The sequence below is a fragment of the Martes martes genome, assembly GCF_963455335.1.
Source record: "Martes martes genome assembly, chromosome: 2".
Classification (NCBI taxonomy): Eukaryota; Metazoa; Chordata; class Mammalia; order Carnivora; family Mustelidae; genus Martes; species Martes martes.
In genome coordinates, this window is record NC_137889.1 from 70,829,884 (window position 1) to 70,851,834 (window position 21,951).

A 21,951-nucleotide genomic window follows, 5' to 3' on the forward strand; every position below is an offset into this window, starting at 1 on the left:
AATCACAGGCTTGAAAGGGACCTGTGCCAGGAGAATAATGGCTCTCCAAAGATGTCTACATTCCTGAGCCCTGAAAGGAGAATATCCATGGCAAAAGGTATTTTATAAAGGTCTTGAGATGAGGGGATAGTTTTACATTATCTGGGTGGGCCTCATCTAATCACATGGATCTTCCTGAAAGGGAGGTAGGAAGATGGTTCCAGAGGAGATGTGATGTCAGAAGCAGAGATCAAAGTGATTCAAGGAAGGAGCCACAAGCCAGGAAATGCAAGCAGCTGCTTCTAGAATCCGGAAAAGGCAAGGAAACAAATTCTTCCCTAGGGCTTCTGTAAGGGATGTAGCCCAGCTGACACCTTCATTTTAGGACATGATTTTTACCACAAAATTTGTGGTAACTTGTTACAGCAGCAACTAATACAGGACCTAACAGGTTATCCTGTTGAGTCCCCATCCTTGGCAGATAGCCACTGGCCTCTGTTTGGACACCCTCATTGACCATGAATGCCCTAGCTCCAGAGTGTCCCATGCCATTTTCTTTATTTTGAGGAGCTACATAAAAATTGTTGATCTTCTTTCTGTATGATGCCTTGACTTATTTCAGAGTTATCTTCTTTTTTAAGGCTATATTCCTGAAGTTTTTGTCACTACTACTTTTGTCACAGATTACAAATTTTCCTTCCTAAATCTCCTATGCCTCGTTGAGTGTTCTGGATCTACCAGGGAGACTTCATTTAATACACTGTTCCAGAATTTTCCAGACAGTCCGCAAAGTGCAATATTGTCTTCTTTTTGAAAGTTAGGATTACACATGCCCTTCCTGCCCTGCTGAGTTGACCTGATTTCAGGTTCACCAGGATTAGTCAAAGATTATTTTGTTGCGTCTTAGCCCTTAATTTTCTCTCTGTGCTGGGGTGAATTCGTCATGGCAAGGAATTATTGGATCTCTAAATCCCAGTCTCTTTACCCATTTCCCTCTTATCAAGGTTTGTTCTTTCTTTCTGATCTGAAAATTATCCTTCCCTTTCTTTATATGTTCTGAGAACCACCATCCATCTCAAACAGCAGGTCTGTATCTTTCCTGTTCTTCTTGTTTCAAACATTACTACTTTAAGGCTGTCCCCTCCCAACCCCTTTATTTCAAGTTAAAGCTGTTATGGGCCATGATATGTTCTTTCTTATGGACCCTCCTCTTGATCTTTTTGTACCGAGTCCTTTAAAAATTTGAGCCCATTAGGCCGCTCTCTGGGGGATCACATTAGTGCCTTTAGATGCCTCCATATTTTCATCTGCTCAGATAATTTGCAGCTGTATGGTTAGAATTTCATTCTGGAGAGCCCTCCCATTCCTCTTGAAGTCTCTTTCCTTTTGAGTTTCAGGTCATGCATATATTTTCTTTGACTTTTAAAATCAGTTCTTTTAAACTTCAGAGTTCAAATCTGACTATAGCCAACTTCTCTTTGGGTGCTTACTTCGAAGTTTTCAATATTTCTGCTTCACCGACGGAACCTTTCCACCTCCTGCTGGTCCCCACCATTCCCCCAGTTGATCAGAATTAGATCCAAAGTGAGATTAAATGGTTAACAATTCAAGGAAAAAGTACATCAGAGATTCTAATTGTATAGAGAACTAGTTTTAGTTGAGACTTCCAGCAGATATCTAGGTATTTGACAGTCCTCTTGTTATCTCTATCTGCTTTCATCATTTTGTGATCAGCATCATCCATTTACTTAAATTCTTTAGATAGTGTGTGATGTGTCTCCCAAATGATAGCTTGTCAACTGCCCTGTCCTTTTCTCTCTACATAAATTGTCTGCAGTGAGCTACCACAGGTATTCCTTGGAGATCTGTAACTTTTTGAGGTGCACACAGGACTACTGTGGCTCCTTGCCTAACTAAGCCATTCCTTTTGAACAATATTTTATTTGGAAGTCTTACCTCAAATGTGTTTTTGTCCTTGATTTAAAAAAAAAAAAAAAAAGTGTTTTGTCCCTGTAGCTAATTTGTCTGGTAACTGCGTTCTGTGGTTTGGTTCTGTGGTTTGATAAATAAGCATCTGAAACTCTACAATATATTTCCAAACAGTATCTGTTATTTCTTATTTGAAATCCTGGACCTTTCTGCCATTGTTATTCTTCTTTCTATGGGATCCCTCATGTCTTCTACAGTTATCAGTTTAACAGCTCTATCTGGACATTTTTCTAACTGCATATTCAGTTTGAAGGCTTCATTATTTAATCAGCTAGTCTGCAGATGAATTTCCCAATCCTTATGAGATACTCCTGTGCGTGTGAGTGTGCGTGTGTGTGTGCCTGTGTTTTATTGTGTTTTCTTATTATAAAAATTTTTAAATAAACATTTATTTAGGAGTGAGAGAAAAATCTAAATATCCAAATTGAAAACCTAAATTTGATCCAAGATTTCAAAGACAGCCATTAATACTATGGTGTATATATACTTTTTTCCCCTCATATACCAAAATACAGCAAATATTTTTGGTATGTTATGCTTTTATCCAGAAAATAAAATCTTTTTTCCTGCACCAATTTTGTAATTTACTGTTCTTATATTTTCTAAGTTTCATTAGAAGACAAATTGATACATATTAAAAATTCTAAGAGTTTGTTTGAGTAAAACGTATTCAAATCAGGCAGTGCCAAACTGGAAGTGCTTAGGAGCACTCTGCCAACAGGAGCCAGGGGCAAGAATTATGTAGAAGACACATCAAAGCAGAGCAGAGACATTATTTGATTGGCTAGAGTTTAAGTGGCTGCCTTATTTGGGAAAGCCCAGGTGGCTGTTTGTGATTGGTTATCCTTAGGTTTTGATTTCTTAACCTGGAGGTGTTTACAAGTTTAGGTTTTGGTTTTGCTAAGGGAAGCTGCTAGGACATTAAAATCACCTCAGTCTTAATAGCCTCTAATCAAATCTCTAACGGTATAATTAATTTAACAGTCTTAACCCTCACATAGAGAAAGAAGAGAAACCATCTCTGAGGCCCCACTTTACTTCACCTGCTTCCATTTCCTTCCCCTACCTTCATAGTGTAATTCTTCTCTGACATTGTCATTTATTCCCATAACGGTCAGCAGTAGGTGTTGGTTCTCATGCCCTCTGCCATATCCTAGATTTGTTTCTAAAAGATAACATTTCTACAAGTGGCTCACATTTAGTGCCTCAAAGTCCCACCCCCAAAGTCCTAGTGACTCCCTCCCTGAAGGAGCCATAGATCTTCTTTGAACAATCTGCTCTTTGAGGACCTTTGCTCTTAATTCTTGGTTTTCTTAAGCAGAGGGTTCATCTAGTTTTTAAATACCCATTTTCGGGGTGCCTGGTTGGTTCAGTCAGTAGAGCATTGACTCTTGATCTCAGGGTTGAAGGTTGGTGTAAGAGATTACTTAAAAATAAACTTTTTAAAAATAGCCATTTTCTTCTGTTCTGAACACTTATCCCAGAGTTCCTACTGGTCACTTTCTTTGCTTATATGATTTCACTTCCAGTTCTTATTTTGTTGTCAAAAACAAGTTGGTCTCTGAGCTTCACCACTTCATTTTCTCAAGGAGAAACCACTGTCCATGTTAAGTGATTGGAGTCCCATTCCTGCCCCTGCCAACAGCTGAGATCCGGGTATGGATAGTGTAGATATGCACACAGTTCCATACAGAGTGACCTTTATGATGTGCAACCCTCAGGCAAACATACCTGCTGTTATCACTCCATCGAGTAGATGTGCTTCTAGAGATGTTGCCTGTCCTGAACTCTCAGAAGAGCAAAGGCTAGGTTCAAGTCCCACTTCCACCCCTTACTAGCAGTGTGATTTTAGGGAACCTCAGAGAGGTGTAGGCAATGAGAATAATACTGGTTCCTGTCGCATCAGCTGGGTGTTAGGAAAAAATATGGAAATCCTTATAACAGCATTTAACAAGATTCTTGAACCTATTGGTGTTTCACATGGCCTTTCCCTCGTTCCCTGCACTTCTTTAAAAAAGCCTTTTCTGGGGCGCCTGGGTGGCTCAGTCGTTTAAGCATCTGCCTTCGGCTCCGGTCATGATCCCAGTGTCCTGGGATCAAGCCCCAAATCGGGCCCCCTGCTCAGCAGGAGGCCTGCTTCTCCCTATCTTTCTCCCCCTGCTTGTGTTCCCACTCTCCCTGTCTCTCTCTCTCTCTCTCTGTGTGTCAGATAAATAAATAAAATCTTTAAATAAATAAATAAATAAAAATAAAAAAGCCTTTTCTGAGCCTCCCATCTCAGACTGCACTCCCTGGTCAATCACTCTCCCCTTACCCTGCTTTATTTTTCTGCAGAGCGCCTGTTTTACAGCAGTGTTTATGTGTGCTAGAGAATGTGAACACCTTGTTGTCTTGTTCACTGTTGTATTCTCAGAGCCTAACACATTGTTGGTTCATATTCAGCACTTAGAAAATATTTGTTCAAGGAATGAGTGATTATTATTAGACAATCATATGAATTAAGCTTTTGAGATCTCTTATAATGACTGATTTTGGAAAATATGACTGTGTAGATTTTTGATGACAGTGGCCTGGAAGACTCTCGCTACTTTCTTTGTACATCTGAGGGCAAGGAGAGGAATAAAGACGACTCAGTGGGTAGAATGTGGTTAACTTTATGAGTTGCTCAAATGAAATTTATTTTTGCTTGGGAAGGAGAACTTACGGTTTCCCATATTGTACTCATCTTCTGTGATATGACTAATGAAAAGTTATTTAGGTGATGTTCAGAAATTATTTTTTATATAAAAATTACACTCTCTTATCATCTGGTAATTATTTTCTGACCCAGATAGTTCTTTTTATGTATGAGGTGTGGTTTTAAATCATCAGATCTTCTGAAGAGAAAATTATGAATATAAAAACATTATTCCATCTAGGAATAATTTCTTAGAAAACCAACAGGAGAACTGTTAAGGTTCCTGTTAAAAGATAATGTCCCGGGCGCCTGGGTGGCTCAGTGGGTTAAGCCTCTGCCTTCGGCTCAGGTCATGATCTAAGGGTCCTGAGATTGAGTCCTGCATCCGGCTCTCCGCTCAGCAGGGAGCCTGCTTCCCCCACTCTCTCTGCCTGCCTCTCTGCCTATTTGTGATCTCTGTCTGTCAAATAAATAAATAAAATCTTAAAAAAAAATAAAAAGTAAAAGATAATGTCCCTTCTTCATTCATGCTAAAACTACATTTAAGAAATTGCTTTGTTGGAGTGTAGTCTCTATTAATTCATCTGTAGTTTTCATTTCTGCTGTTGGATTTTGAAAAAACAAAGATTATAAGTGTCTGTGTTTGCAAAATCCTCTCTCCAGTAGCACAGTGTTCTGCTAGTGTAGAAAACATCAGAATATGACATCAAATGCACAGTTCAGTGGAACTAGGACAGCATCTTTTCCATGTTGGCACCCCCATCCCATACCCCCACACCCTGCCACAACATCTAATCCTCTGCCTTCTGCTTTGTGGGTAGTCAGCATCAGCTGATGATGATAACACATCCCTTAGAAGTCATTAAAGCAAGCTGTATTTAATGTGCTTAATCATTTTAGATGAACCAAGTTATCTTTCTTCTTAATCATTTTAGAGACTGTTCCCTGAGCGCCGTTCAGTTAACTGAATTTTTCTGAGTGCCCAGAACTGAGCTTTTAAGAAACATCTGTAGCCGTGGCTTGCTGAGATTGTAATTTATCACTGGACTTGATGTTCTCAGTGGATCTGTCGGGGTCCGGGGATTAGAGTGTGCTTTCTTACATCATGGCAGGAAGAGCTGGAAGTTGTGGCTGACTGCCCCCCTTAGAAGTGTAGACGTTATTTTTTCTCAGCCCATTTGTTGGCCCTGCAGACCTCAGGCTCCCTTAAGGAAGTGGCAGCAGCTTTGGCTGGCAGACGTTTGGTCAGCCCACTTCATTGGCCACTGTATAAAAGGAAATCTTTATATCCACGGGATTTAGGAACTGCAGAATGTCCTCTCTTACTCCCTTAGCCCTGGGACTAGCTCAGTCTTTTCCCTTCCTCCCAGCCGTCTCCTCTTTCAGTCTTGGCCTCTCAGCCTCAGTAGGTGCAGCTCTGCACTAGGCACTGGGTGGATGAGCTACAGGCACTCAGGTAGGTAGTCCAAGTGTGTAGTGTCATTTAGTGGAATGTATTAATAGCCCCTTGGAAAATGAGAAGTTAAAGGAATGAAGCAAAAGCCAGAATGGTGAGTTAAGGCCAGGCCCTAAAGAAAAATGTGGAAGAATCTTCCTCAGGCTGGGATGGGGAAAAGGGGAATTGGGATCAGATGATTGGTTCTGCTCATCTGCAGCCCGAGTTGAGCTGTACGGAAATGAATTCAATGCTCCTTACCATGCTTCACTGTCTTCTGTTTCTAACCCAAGGGTTAGTTTGTACTGTGAACAGTATTTGGTAAATGGAGCCTGCAGTTTCCTGGGATGCATTTTCCCTGGAATGCTTTTTCATCATCTGGTTAAATCATCACTTTAGTTTGTTCTTTTTTCTGCCATTCTGATTCTAATGGAACTGTGTTGTTATGGATTCAGACCCTTTTCCCCAAGGGATTTTTACTGAGTATGAACTAATAATCTCAAGAAAAATTCCTCAGTGTTCCGTCTTTGGGTAGGCGCCTCAGAATTCTACTTCCCTTTTAGTGGACCTTAATGGTTCCAGTTTGAGTTTGCCTATAAAGTTTTCTAACGAATTCTTTATGAAATGTTTTATTTTCAAGCAATGTTTCCATTTAGAGGACTTTATGATGTCATTGACACCTTAGTAAAATGATGTAAAATGATTATTTTCTATGCTTCGTTATCAGAAGGAACATTGACGCAGGTTTTGGAAATGAAGAAAAGTTAGCTCTAGATCTGGTTTTCCTAGCAGAGCAAAGAACCAAAGTGTCAAAGAGATAAAGATTCAAGAGATGGTTTTTGTAGCGTAAGATTACTGGAGGAAAAATATTCTTTTCTACATTTGCTTGCAAAGAGACATAAATGTTTTTGATTATATATACTGAAGCTTTATATAAAATCTTGTGGAGTTTTGGCTTTCTAATCCAAGAGATTCTTGCATAATCGAAATGGTTTGACTTCTGTCATTATTGGCTTACTTAATTTCCTCAAGGTGGTGACACGTGAGAACTGCTTTAGTCCTTAACCCTGATCAAGACCTCACTACCTGTAATGATAAGAATCAGGTCTGTGGGGACACCTGGGTGGCTCAGTTGGTTAAGTGTCTGGCTTCGGCTCAGCCCCACATTGGGCTCCCTACTTAGCGGGGAGCCTGCTTCTCCCTCTGCCTGCCACTCCCCTTGGTTGTGCATGCTTTCTCTCTCTCTCTGACAAATGAATAAATAAAATCTTTAAAAAAAAAAAAAGCTGAAAAAATAGAATCAAGTATTTGGATGGAGAGTAAAATGCTATAATGTTTAATTCAGCATGTAAGAATTAGAGGTAAGATAGTCATTTAAGAAATTAAATCGATAATCACAAATTTCCATTTTGTCCTAAAATGTCCAGTTCTGCCTTCACCAAGCCTGAGATGTATCTTGGTGAGTTTTTGTTTTACTTCTTTTTTGTCTGCTTAGTCTACCTTAGTAGAAGATAGTGATGAACATTGGAGGATCCAAAACAAGCAAAAACAGGCAGGCAGAAGGGGAGAAGAAAGGCAAAAGATTGGGTTAACATCATACAGAATTTGGGAGCTAGATCACAAATAATCAGATATCTGCAGAAATAAATTTTAATTCAAAAGATCAAAACCAGGGGTGCCTGACTGCTTCAGTGGGTAGAGCATGCGACTGTTGATCTTGGCGTTGTGAATATTGGGTGTAGAGATACTTAACAATCTTTAAAAAAAATATCAAACCCAAAAGTCAAAACTGTAACACCCTGTCACAATTACAATAACAACAGTACATTCCATCTCTAATTAATGTACTTTTTTTTTTCCTAGAAAGAAAAAAAGGGTTTGTTGAAGTTGCTTTCCGGCGCTTCCACCAAACGGAAGCCGCGAGCATCTCCTCCAGCCTCCCCCACCCTGGAAGTGGAGCTTGGTGGCTGCGAGTTGCCTCTGCAGGGAGCAGTGGGTCCTGAGCTGCCGCTAGGGGGCGCCCACGGCAGGGCCGGCTCCTGCCCCACAGATGGGGAAGGCCCAGCAGCCGTTGTGGCCCAGGATGCTCTTCATCGGAAGACAAGCTCTCTGGACTCCGCTGTTCCCATCGCTCCACCGCCTCGTCAGCCATGTTCATCCCTGGGCCCTGTCATGAATGAGTCTAGGCCTGTGGTGTGTGAGAGGTGAGTTCACTGTTGTTTCCGGAGAAAATGGAGAAATGCCTAGCAAGAGTTATGCTGGAGTACTTATTCTGACGTTAGGATACTTTTCCACAACCCCCGAATTTTTTTTAACTAAATTTGTAGTAACAGTCAAGCTCTGGCTGTCTTTTACTATTTGCTGTGTTTCTTCTATGGGTTAGGCCTCCAGCCCTCTTCGTGTTTATTTTCTCCAGACAACCACTTCAGAATTGTATCCAGATGAAACTTGTTAACCCCTGGAACTTGGTTCGCATCTTCTTCCTTCTTTTCACTCTTCCATCGCCAGCAGCTGGTCCCTCTGTTTATCCTTTGCCTTTTTTATTAAACGTTGACATCATTATCTGCTAGTTGTCTAGGAGATTCTGCCAGCTAAGAGAATTCTCTTTTTATTCTTCCTGAGCTAGGAGAGTGTGGCTCGGTTCTCATTGACATGAATCCCCTCCTGACATAGTGACTTGGTTTGGTTCTGCTTGGAACTAGGAGCCCTGTCTTAGTGATCTCGCCTTCAGTAATGATTACAGATGGGAGCAGATCTTTTTGGTACAACCAGTGGAGTTCTAGGAGTTAAACTGGGAAAAACTATATATGTATTAAGACAAATATCTGCTAGGGTTACATGAATTTAAAAAGCACTGTTGGTGGGCCAGGAAAGCATGAAGTACACAAAAATAGTGGACAGTTTATACATAATGCATCAATAGATAAACATTTATTCTTAAAAGTGCCATCTGTTTTATTATTTCTGTAAGCTTTATTCCCTTTGTACCTGCATTTTATAAATAACACAAATTTCTAATTTGTGAAGGTGTTGCATTTTGGGTAGCATTTTCAGTTACTGATTTGAAGTCTGACTATAAAATGTTAAACTTTAAAAAGACTTAACTTCACCTCAAGTCTGTATTTCAGATGGACATTAGTGCCCAACAAAATTTGAGGCCTTCATTTGTATAATTTCGGGGGCATACCTTTTTACCAAAAAATAAACTCAAACAAAAAAACTTCCAACAACCTACATGCACTAAGTACAAAGTACACAGTTTATTTATTTTCATAGCGAGGTGAAATAATTTTCTGTAGTTCTAATCCTTATAAGACCAGTTGTGGTATGAGACATTACCTTAAAAAGGGTTCCTCCTCCACAAATAAAATCATTCTGTCTTTCCCCTCATCTGTCGTACTCCTAGTAAAGCTTTGAAATTTGGTCCTGGATTCACTTAATCCTTTATTCTGAGAGTCAGCCTTTTTTCCCTGCAGTATTACTCCGCTTTCCAGGGATAGAGCCTTATGTCCCTGGAGTTAGTCCAGGGACTTGTTTACTTTCTTTTGGTCACAAAGGTTCCTTCTTTCCTTCCCACCCCCAGACATTGATCTGCAGTTTTTCCCGCATGCCCTGAGTCTCTCTCCTCTTTTCCCTGTCATTTGTGGTGTTTGTGTGACTGTTCTGAGTGATAGTTCATTTTGCCCAGCCTCTCCCTAGGCACTGGGTTTGGCACTGCTGCCGCCCTTCCCCATTATGCATTCCTTTTCAGTTGCCAGATGTCCTCAGTCTCTGTGGCTTCTGCATTCCAGCCCTTTCCTCTTAGAGGAGCTCATTTCTTACAGCAGGCTCCTGCTGTTCAGTCCATCTGAAAAGGAGAAATTGCTAATACAGGCAGGTGTTGGTGGTTCAGGAAGCAAAGGGATGCACATCAGATAGGGAACATGGAGAATTTAAGGACGGAACAGATGGGCATGGGCACTCTGGAATTCTCTGGCAGGTTTTTCATAAAACCATTTCAATTTTTACAAGTGGAAAAGGGGTCTTTGGAGAAGATTTCTGCTCGAGTTCATATTTTTACAATCCATATGTTCAGTGGAATATTAAATACAATAGCTAGCCTAACTTTTCACAGCCCTTTGCCTTCATACAGTGATGGTGATAGTATTTATTTAACTTGTATTCTTAGGTCTGCCTGACTATAAAAATAATAGGGGAAATGTGTGGAAACAAGTAGTGTAGGAAAACAACTTATGATCCACTGGGAATGAAATTTTTTGGTTAGTAGAAAGCTACCAAGTGTATCATTTAGGGATTATCTGTTTTGATATTTCAACATTTTTGACACAATAAAAAGTATTTCTTGCTAAAAATGAAGGGAAGAATAACTTTCACATCAGTATGATTCAGAGTATTTCAGGATCTTAGATTCCTTGATTCACAATGTAAATAGCAGCAGCTCCTGCTCTGGCAAAGCCTGGGGTTCTTCTGGTGGAATTTTTACTGATAAAATTTTGTAGAAGTAGTTCTGATTGCATAGTATTGGTACAGTATGAGATAGGATTCCCGCACAGATTATAATGAGAGCAAGCATAAAATTTGCCCTCAAACCATGACTCTGTCCCATAAATCTAAAGTGAAAGAATGTGAGTAGGGCAGCCAGTGCCTTCAATGGAAAGAAGCATTCATGTGACATAAAGACTTAAGCAATTTCACAGTAAGAAAGGATGAACCTTGAGGTGTATTGATGGGTCTTGGTGTTAGCTGAGACAGTTCTCTGAGGAACAAAAGGATCCTTTTGGGTTTGTTAGAGAGGCTGAGGAAAACAAGCAAGCAATGCTCCATCCTGGAGGCAGAAACTGTGTAATTGATTATAGCAGAAATAATAGAATAAATATCTTGGGCTCTATTTTAGGTAATGGAGAAAAAATAATTAGGAAATTGCAAAGAGAAAATAGAAATAAAATATTTCAGAAGGGATGACAGTAAAAGAAAGTATATGTGACAGGCTTTTCTTTTTTTCCCCTCTACTGAAAAAGAATAGATAAGGGCTTAAGGAGACACAGCATATCATCTCTGTGTGTATTTTGAAGATTAAGAATTAAACTGATAACCACATACCTATAAACCCATCTCCTAAACTGGAAAAGAACCTATGATCTTTGATCAGGGATTAAACTAGAACACTGGGAAACACAAATTGGATAGAGACAGATTTACAGAAAGTCAGTTGGGTTTAACCAGCATGATTAATTTGAGGTAGTGACAATGAACCCACTGGGTGAAGCAATGGATATAATTTACTTGGACTTCAGGCAGAGCTACAAAGTGAGCTAGTATGGTTTTGCCAGTGAAATACTTAATTGGTTATTAGATTGCTGTAGCAACTGGCAGAAAGCAGTGCAGGTTATTTACCCAGACCAGGGTGATGGACAGAGTACCTCCCAGAGCCACAAGGGGTCCAATTTGGGCTGTACCAGGAGAGATTAGAAACAACAACAAAAAAAAATATATGAACTGCAGAGAGTGCAAGAGAGGCCAGAAAAATAAAGGACATCGATAATTTATACAAATAAAAGATTGAGGTGCTCATTTAGGTGGAAGACTGAACATCATAGCCCAAGTCAAGAAGATTGGCAGTGGGGTATCAGTGAAGCTTCTTTGTATAGCAAGCCTCTGTTTCTTGAATTCCACTCTGGTAACTGTCACAAAAACTGAGAGTCACAAAGACACCAAGAGGCAGAGGCCCATTCAGCGCCAAGGCTGTGAGCCATGCTGTATACCTCCCACCACCTCCCAGGTGCTCTGTTCGAAGACATAGTTTACAACAACCAAGGGACCACTCAGCTTTTGACATTTTTTCATTTTTCTTTTTTTCCCCTAATCTTTACATTATTTTTTTTATTCACTCACTTACTCATTTATCCTATTTTTAAATTATAGTAAAATATACATAAAGTTTACCATTTTTTAAGGTAAAAATCAATGATGTTAAGTACATTCATATTATTGAATAAGCATCAACACTATACATTTGTAAAACTTTTGTTGTTATTCCAAACTGAAACTCTGCACCCATTAAACAGTAAGTCCCCATTCCCTCCTCGGCAACCCTTGATAACCACCACTCTACTTTGCTGTCTCTATGAGTTTGACTCTTCTGGGTACCTCATACATGGAACTGTATGATATTTGTCCTGTTGTGTACGGCTTATTTCACTTACATAATGTTCTCAAGGTCCTTCCATGTTTTAGCGTTTGTCAAATTACATTCCTTTCTAGGGAGCTTTGCAACTCTTAAAAAACAGTTTTACTATATTTTGTGCCTTTTGTTTTGTCACTCAACATGCTTATTAAGAATTATCACAAGGGACACCTCGATAGCTCAGTAGTTTAAGTGTCTGACTCTTGATTTTGGTTCAGGTCACAGTCTCTGAGTCATGAGATCAAGCCCTGCATTGGGCTCCATGCTGAGCATGGAGTGCTTAAGATTCTCTTTCTCCCTCTCCTTTTGCACCTCTCCCCCACTTACATTCTCTCTCTCTAAAAAAAGGGGGGGGGGAATTATCATGAACTATGCTAAGTGATATGAGGCATTTAAGGTGAATTTACCATCCTGTCACCCCTCAATCAGCTTGTGGTCTGGGAAAATAAATGAGACAGGGATACAGATGGTAACACTGCAATGTACACTGTGCTAAGTGCCATAAGAAATGTACATGAGGCCTCTGGGATCTGAGTGAGCATGAATTTACTTCCAGCCATAGGGCTAGAGAAGATTTTGCAGGAGCAAATTGGGACCAGGCTGTGGGAGGCTGATCAGGTGTGGATGGGCAGAGGTGTCATCACAGGGAACTCCCAACAGAAGGAACCACATGGGCCAAGGATTGGAGAGGTAAATAAAAGCCATGTACTCCAGTTTAGAGGCATGTTTGATACTCTCATGGAGATCACTGTAGATATACATAGAAAGAGAGATGAAGGTCAGATCGCTGAGGGCTTCACATACCAGGTTGAGGATTAACTTTATTCATAGGCATTGGAAGCCAGTAATGATTTTTGAGCAATAGATAACTACAAGCAGAGTTGTGGGGTACCTGGGTGGCTCAGTTGGTTAGGCGTCTGCCTTCAGCTAAGGTCTTGATCCCAGAGTGCTGGGATCAAGCCCCACATCAGGCTCCCTGCTCAGTAGGGAGTCTGCTTCTCCCTCTATTTCTGCCCCTACCCCTGCTCCTTCTCTCTCTCGCTCACTCACTCTCTCTCTCTCTCAAGTAAATAAGTAAAATCTAAAACAAAAACAAAAACCCTGAAAGTAGAGTTCCCAGTTAAGAAAGAGTCTGGGGGCACCTGGATGTCTCAGTGGGTTAAGCCTCTGCCTTCAGCTCAGGTCATGGTCTCAGGGTCCTGGAATCGAGCCCCGCATCAGGCTCTCTGCTCAACAGAAGTCTGCTTCCCCCTCTCTCTCTCTGCCTGCCCCTCTCCCTGCTTGTGATCTCTCTGTCAAATAAATAAAATCTTTAAAAAAAAAAAAAAAAAGAAAGAAAGAAAGGAGTCTGTCAGTTCTGTGTAGAACGGAATGGGGGCAGAATAGATGGAGGCAGGGAGCATATGTTGATTACTTGACCAGGTGGAAGGTCAAGAGTTTGTCCACCAGGATTGGTGGCAGCAACAATGAAGAGAGATGATGAGGTGCAGGTTTTGAAAGTGGGATTAGCAGGTCCCATGGAGGTTCTGAACTTCAGAACTTCCCCAAAGCCCCACTCAAATAAAGGCAAGCATAATCCAAGAGAGGCAGTGGGTTGAGGAACAGATGTGAAGGGCCTCCGCAGCTGCATCTTACATCTGTTTGTTGGTCTGTAAACATTCCACTTTCCATGCCTGAGATAGTTGGCCAGTTGTGCCCAGAATTTGGCCTTAAGAGTCTATGTTAGAAATGTGTGCAAACTACCTCACAGGGCTTAAGGCCAGGATCGGAGCTGGAAGACTGCTAAGTGGAGTCTGTTACCACTGCACCTGGTAGTCTTCATACAATCAGGACTGTGTCACAGTTTCCATTATGCACATGGTTTCTTGTTCCACCCCCCCCCCCCAGAGGTTTATAACTTAGCAATGAAAATTTGCTCCCAATAGGAACTTGGCAGGAAGATTATGTTCTTAGCCCAGCAGCAGTTCTAGTTCAAAAAAATTTTGACGAAATTGGTTTAGTGCATTTTATAAATGCAAATATTAATCTAATTCAAGTTTTTCAAGAACTATTTTTATTCCATTTCACCTTTAAGGCAGCTCACAGAGAACTGATGGGGAATACATTTCATGAGAGATCTACTCTGAATGTGATCTGAGTCACTTATATGCTTCTTTCCAGACTTAAAAAGCTTTTCTCAAATTTTAACTTGTCTCAAATGGCAACTTGTTAACATTGCTTTTTACATGAATTTTTAGCAGGTTGGCATCAGACTTGAGAAATCTTCTCATCTGGATCCCTTCCTTTAGATAAGTCTATGATGAAATTATTTATCCTGCTTTTAAAGATAGCAGAGAAGGAATTCCAAAACCTAACTTTACCATTCTTAAGTGTCAAGTCTCATTATCAGACAGTTCTTCTTTAGGCTATGGCCTAAGTCTGCTTCCTGGGTAGAGGTGGCCATTGACTTCCTGGCCCATCCTTCACCCCCTTGAAGCACCAGACCCTTGCCTGCTTTTGCCCAAGTCATATGATCGCAGTGGGAGCTAGAATTTGGGAGTATAAACTCTGTAACAGACACCATGCTAAGCATCACACTTATAATCTTACTCCATTACATGACAACCTGTTTAAGTTACAGCAATCTCTTTCTACAGATAAGGAAACTGAGACTGAGAGAGCAGAGATAATTAGCCCAAAGTTAAGCTACTCCAAATGACCTTTAAGGCTATGGCAACCCCTAGCCCAGAGCTTTACACACAGTGCCTTTGCACCCAGTGCCATGCCTTCTTCCTCAGTTCATGCATGATTGAACCCCGAGCTTTGTAGGTTCAGTGGGTTCAACATGTTAATTCATGTTGAATTAACTGAACCTTTCTTAGAAATAATAAGTCAGCCTCCATGCTTTACTACTTTTACTTCAGACCGTGGAGGATCATTTGGTTCGTGTGCCCAGAATAGCTCAGGAACTGTTTGGGCACTCACTCTACTTTTTCAGAGATGCCTTTTTTTTTTTAATAGAGTAATAGTCTGGTGTTCTTGCTATGGTCCTTCTTAATAAGAGTTAGTTCTAGTTTTTATGAGATGGAGATTGGTGAAGCTAGTGATTTTCTTAAAGGATTGCGCCCTAATGGGTTTCATAGCTTAGGGGCAGTTCTATAGAGTTTGTTGTGACTATCAATATGTAAGCCATACCATTCTTTGCTTACAGTCAAGAGTGGGTCCTATTCGGCTATAAGCTTGTTTTCTGACTTTAAGAACCAAATGAAAATAGAAACTGAAAATCACCTTTATGACTGAATACCACATAACAGCAAATGGAGAAAGATATATGTTCACATTTTTTTAAATCATAGATAGAAAAAGATAACATTTTAGTTATCTTTTACTATGTGACAAATTGCTCCTAAAATTGAGTGACTTAAAGCAACAGTAAACATTTGTTACCCCACAGCTTCTGTGGGTTGGGAACTTGGGAGTGGCTTATCTGGATGGTTCCAGCTTGGGATATTTCCTGAGGTTGCAGTCAGATATCAGCCTGAGCTGTAGTCACCTAAAGGCTTGGCCAGGGCTGGGGGACTCTCCTCTAAGTGACTCCTTCACATCACTATTGGCTTAATTGACTTTTAGAAAGAGACCTTGTTTAGGGGCTCCTGGGTGGCTCAGTTGGCTGAGCATCCAGCTCTTGGTTTTGGCTCAGGTCATGATTTTGCAGTTGGATCCGTGCTCAGCGGGGAGTTTGCTTCAGATTCTCTCTCCCTCTACCCCTCCCAACTCTCTCTCTCTCTCAAATAAATAAAATTTTAAAAAAAAAAAAAAAGGAGGAAAGAAAGAAAGAGACCTCAGTTACCCACCATGTGATCATTTCCATAGGGATGTGAAGTTTTTTCACAACATTGCAGCTAATTTTCCCCAGCATAATCTAGCCTCAGAAATCACAGAGTTACTTTTACAATATTTTTTTGGTCACACAGACCATCCCTGTGATTGTGCGAGGAGATCACACAAGAGTATGAATACCAGGAGACAACAGTCACTGGGGCCTTCTTGGAGGCTGGCTACCATATACCACCTTTCCCCCACTCCCTTTGACTGGGAAAAGCAAGAGAGGAGTAAAGGAGAGCAATAATGCTGGAAAAATAGAAAGATAAAAGAACATGGGGCATAAAAACCTTAATCTGTCTTCCGTGGCTGTTAATCATAATTTCACAGAAGGAGACTAAGGAGAAAGGAAGAAGGGAGATACAGATAGTATTAAACCAACAAGGCTTCTGGGGTTCTTGAGTGATAATTATACCTTTTCTCACTAATATCAGAGTTGAAAACCAATGGAGAAAGAGACACAGTTATCAGATTAATGGAGATCAGGATGTCAACCTCATTATTGGTGGTGATGGACTGAATTTGTGGCTATGGTCCTCCCCTCCCTGTTTAGACCTTAGGACAGGCTGCCCAAGGGAGAATTTGGGTATATAAGGCAGATGAACTTCCTTGGAATTGCTGCCTCTCATCCATGTCAAACCGGAGTGTAAGGGACACAGAGAGACAGACTTCCAGATCCACTTCAAGGCGGCAGAACTGACCCCTGACCATTCTATGCTTCCAGTGTGAAAACAGAGCAGAGCCCACTCAGCCTGGAGGCAGGTAGTTCAGAGAGAGTTGACACCACCTACTCAACTGCTTCTTCTAGTCTCACCAAATAAATTCACTCTTTTCTTCTTGGAGAAGATGGAAGGACAGGGCATTTCCTTCTAGGAAATGGAATATAATTTTCTCTGTGGGAGGAGATAAGAATACTGTGAAGGTCACTCAAACCAATCTGGGTCACGGACAGTGAGCTGTTAAACACATCCAAACTATTAAAACCAATCTCTACAAAACAGAGAATGGTTGTATTTTGAGTTGTTTTACAAATGTTACTTTTCCTATTCTGTTTGTTTAAAGCTGTGTTAGACTAGTAGTACACCGTTTTTAAATTTTATTTTATTTTTACTACTTTGAGTGGCTTTAACTAAAATATATCTCTTGTTTTCTAGGCACAGAGTGGTGGTTTCCTATCCTCCTCAGAGTGAGGCAGAGCTTGAACTTAAAGAAGGAGATATTGTGTTTGTTCATAAAAAACGAGAAGATGGCTGGTTCAAAGGCACATTACAACGTAATGGGAAAACTGGCCTTTTCCCAGGAAGCTTTGTGGAAAACATCTGAGGAGACTAACCTTGTGAAGGCTGGAAGTCACATCACACAACAAAATAGCACAAAGCAGTTTAATGGAAAGAGCACATTTGTGGACTTCCAGATGGTCAGGAGATGAGCAAAGGATTGGTGTGTGACCCCAGTGCCCCCAGCATGGTTAGGCCAGCCAACAGCGTGAAGAAGGCATGTGTGTATATGTGGGTCCTGTCATTCCGGATTCTGGTGTGTAAGGTGTGCCTTGTACTGTCTGATTTACTATACAGAAAAACCTTTTTTAAAAAGATATATAGCTAAAATGGACAATTGTTTACAAGGCTTAACTAATTTATTTGCTTTTTTAAACTTGAATTTTTCTTGTAATGGATAAATTCTTTGGATTTTGATTTTAAGAAATTATTAATTTATGAAATGATAGCTAAGGAGAAGCTGGATTATCTCCTGTTGAGAGCAAGAGATTCTTTTTGACATAGAATGAACCTCCTCCCCTTACCTGTGTTAGTTTTTGCATCTTTAAGCCAGAAATGCCAGTTCTCTAATTTGGTTTTCCTCTTCAGGAAATCAAAACATATAACTCAATCAGTATCAATAAAGACCTGGGGTAGGGAGACAGAAACTTGAGAGAAAAGAAGTTAGTGATTCCCTGTCTTTCTGGTTTGGTCAGGAATCACTGTAAGACCTAGTCCTCAATATAATTTTGTAGGTTTTTAATTTCCCTAGAATGAAGTCAGTGAAGTGATAAGGAAAAATAAAGCACAACCCTTCAACAAAAATGTATTCAGAAATATAGTTTTATAACAGAAGGAGCTCAATTCATTGGTTGGACATTGGAAAAATTGAAGTTGTACTCCTGTCTGAGAATGGCTATGAAATGTGATTGCCCATTTTTACCCCAAGTGATATGCATGCCCAGGACACAATAAAACATTTGTGAGATTGTGGTGGTAAGTGATGCCGTTGTGCTGAAGTCAAAGGCTGTAAGAAACACTGTGAAAAGTTTACATTTATCCATTGTGATTCTTTTCCCACCGTCTTGCATGTGTTACTGGATTCCCACAGTAATATAGATTGTGCATGGTATGTATATTTCATTGCAATTTCCTGTTGAGGTTAGTTTGTGCTCAGAAATGACCAGTGCAGGAGGTATAAAATAAACAGTGTTCTTTTCGCTCCTGACCAAGGTCTCTGGGTGTACTCCCTCCCCTCCTGGCTAACGCATCCATCAGCCATTATACAAGTCATTAGTGAAAATGTTCCTTTCTGTCCTCCCAGCTGACTGATATAAAGGATGAGCCAAGAGACTGCTCCTGTGACAGTTCCTTTGCAGCTCTGGTAGGCCTTGCTCCAGTGAAAGTGCCCACACCTTACAATTGTGGCAGGATCCAGCTGTGCCCGTCTTTTTATATCCATTCTTTGATGTCATTGGCCTCTTCTCCCCATTACATTCCGGTGCCACGCAGTAGTGGGTCTGGGTAGTCCTAAAAACAAAAGGAGGGAAGACAGCCTGGTAGTGAATGAAACTGTTGCTACAGTTTTCTTGTGGAAAACAAAAACAAACATACAAAAAACCTTTTTCATTTTTTACTCTTGAGAATTACAAATGGGAAATAGAAACGTGAACTGAAAAGTCTTCTTGCAATAGCAAGAGGTTTCATGGTCTTAAAAAGATATGTGGTTGAAAATGAAATCATTGCTAACTTAACTTTTTTTTTTTATAAAACACTGTACATTTTGTTCCTGTGTGTTGAATTTTTTAAAAAATACTTTACTTGGATATTCATGTAATATATAAAGGTTTGGTGAAATGAGCTTTAGTTAGGAAAAAAGCTGACATCAGCTTTCATCTGTGTAAGTTGACACCAATGTGTCATAATATTCTTTATTTTGGGAAATTAGTGTATTTTATAAAAATTTTAAAAAGTAAAAAGACTACTACAGTTTAAGATAATTTTTTACCCGTCTTTTCTCCATATTTTAAGCTATGTGATTGAAGTACCTCTGTTAATAGTTTCCTGCTATGAAGTTGGTTAAAATTTCATCTATTAATAGATCACTTAGATAATATAATGTATGGGTTTTCTATTTGTTTTTTGGAGACAGTAGATGGAGATTTTGTAACAAGGGCTTGTTACACAGCGATATGGCAATGATAAAATTGCAATTTATCATTCCTTTTCGTGTTAATAATTTGAAGACTGGAGAAAAGGTTCAAGATTAAAATTTGATGTTCAATCATTATGTGTCCCTTGCATTAATCCTTAAAATTTTTTTTTTAACCTGAGACATATTTGACGTAATTTCTACTTCATAAAAATTCTTTGTATATACCTCAAACAGAAGATGTCTACAATAATCAATTTAGTGTTTATGATACATTTTTACCTCTCCAACTAACAAACCTTCTTTGGTTACTTCCTCAGGAAGTTTAAAGCCTTCTTAAAAGAGCTTGTGGAAGATGGGACGGGGGAGGGAAACAAACCATAAGAGACTCTTAATCTCAGGAAACAAACTGAGGGTTGCTGGGGGGTGGGGGTAGGGAAGCGATAGGGTGTCTGGGTGATGGACATTGGGGAAGGTATGTGCTATGGTGAGTGCTGTGAATTGTGTAAGACTGATGATTCACAGACCTGTACCACTGAAGCAAATAATACATTATATGTTATTTAAAAAAAAAAAAAGTCTGTGGAGTTTTACCACGTCTGTTCCCCTCTCCCCCTTTATGGCCACTAAAATATCTGGTGGCCACTAGAGGTTGTTTCTTTTTTTTTTTTTTAAGATTTATTTAGTTAGTTATTTAACAGACAGAGATGACAAGTAGGCAGAGAAGCAGGCAGAGAGAGAGAGAGGTGGAAGCAGGCTCCCTGCTGATGCAGGGCTCCATCCCAGTACCCTGGGATCATGATCTGAGCCGAAGGCAGAGGCTTTAACCCACTGAGCCACCCAGGAGCCCCTAGAGGTTGCTTCTTAGCCACAGAAAGAAGTACTAGACCTATAACCCAACTGCATGATAACCAGGTCTCAGCAAAGTGTGGGAACATCATCTTTAAACGCAATGATTTTACTCTTCCATGGAATGCCAACAAGTTATAACATTAGAATTCAAGTTTGGAAAATGCTTTTAATAGATGTTAGGCTAAGTTGTTGCTGTGTATCCATGTGAAATTTTTTAAAAATTTGTTTGAACCAATTAACCTATGTCCTTAATGAGGCAGCATCCTATTGAAATTATTCCTTTCCAAGAGAAAGAATGTGCCAAGCTACCATAGTAATGGAAGAGATATTTACAAAAGCAATTAGCCAATGTCCAGGCTTAGCAAGGCCTTGCCCTTCACTAACTCATGTGAACTGCAGACTATAATAGGATATACTCTGGTATATACGGTTATATATCTAATGGGACTTTGCTCTGTTCTGGGAGTAATTATCATCAGAGACAATAAGAAGCTACTGGAGTGGTAATTAGCCAATGTGAACTGTGACAGTTTTAAAATACTCTGACAAACGAATGTTTTTTTAATTCCTTTTGTGTTTCTTACTAATAACTTTCTGGCTTGGCTTGTTTCAATTTCCATTTTGAAAACACCACCTTGGTCTCACTCAGGGCAAATTCTTATTGCACTATAATGATCCAGATATCCAATAATCATGTTGAATGGACCTGCAATTCATATTAATCTTTGAGCCACCATTCAATATTATTATATGGTAAGACTAATTTAGTGATACTGTTAAGTTTCCAAAGACAACAGAATTATCCCTACTAGTAGTCAGTCACTGCTATTGCTTCAGATGTAAATAAGAAATTCGGTTCCAGAAGGCTTTGACCTTGAGTTGAATATTTCAAAGTCTGAATCCTTGTTATAGTAATAGAAAAAACCTGGCAGATTTCAGAGTGAGAAGACCTTCCTAAATATGACTCAAAAACCAGAAGCCATAAAAAAGAAAACATTGAAACATTCAACTACAGAAAAAGTATCCACATGACAAAATACCATAATAAAGTCAAAAGAAAATAATAGGGAAAAAGGTATTTAACTCCTGTAGCAGAGAATTTCCTTTACCTATAAAGAGCACCCACAAATCAATAAGAACAAAAGCCCAAAAGTAAAATTGACCAAGGATTTGTGACAGAAACTGCCAATTGCCTCCCAATGTTCATTTTCCAACCCCCCCCCTTTTTAAATTAACATATAATGTATTATTTGTTTTAGGGATATAAGTCTGTGATTGATCAGTTTTACACAATTCACAGTGCTCACCATAGCACATACCCTCCCAAGGCCCAGCACCCAGTCACCTCATCCCTCCCACCCTCCTCCACTCCAGCAATCCTCAGTTTGTTTCCTATGATTAAGAGTCTCTTATGGTTTGTCTCCCTCTCTGGTTTTGTCTTGTTTCATTTTTCCCTCCCTTTCCCTATGATCCTGTCTTGTTTCTCAAATTCCTCACACCAGTGAGGTCATATGATAACTGTCTCTCTGATTGACTTAATTACCTTAGCATAATACTCTCTAGTTC

General features: G+C 39.9%; 1 protein-coding gene across 1 annotated transcript in view; it reads left to right on the top strand.

Annotated features, from left to right (window-relative positions):
* SH3RF1 (SH3 domain containing ring finger 1) overlaps positions 1-19,667 on the top strand; it is a 185,371-nt gene extending 165,704 nt beyond the window's left edge. Inside the window, exons 11-12 of the mRNA XM_080831119.1 lie at positions 7,944-8,284; positions 17,280-19,667. Of these exons, the coding sequence (XP_080687245.1) occupies positions 7,944-8,284; positions 17,280-17,448 (510 nt within the window). The 3' untranslated portion in view covers positions 17,449-19,667. The remainder of the gene's footprint in view (positions 1-7,943; positions 8,285-17,279) is intronic.
* The last annotated feature ends 2,284 nt before the right edge of the window (positions 19,668-21,951 follow it).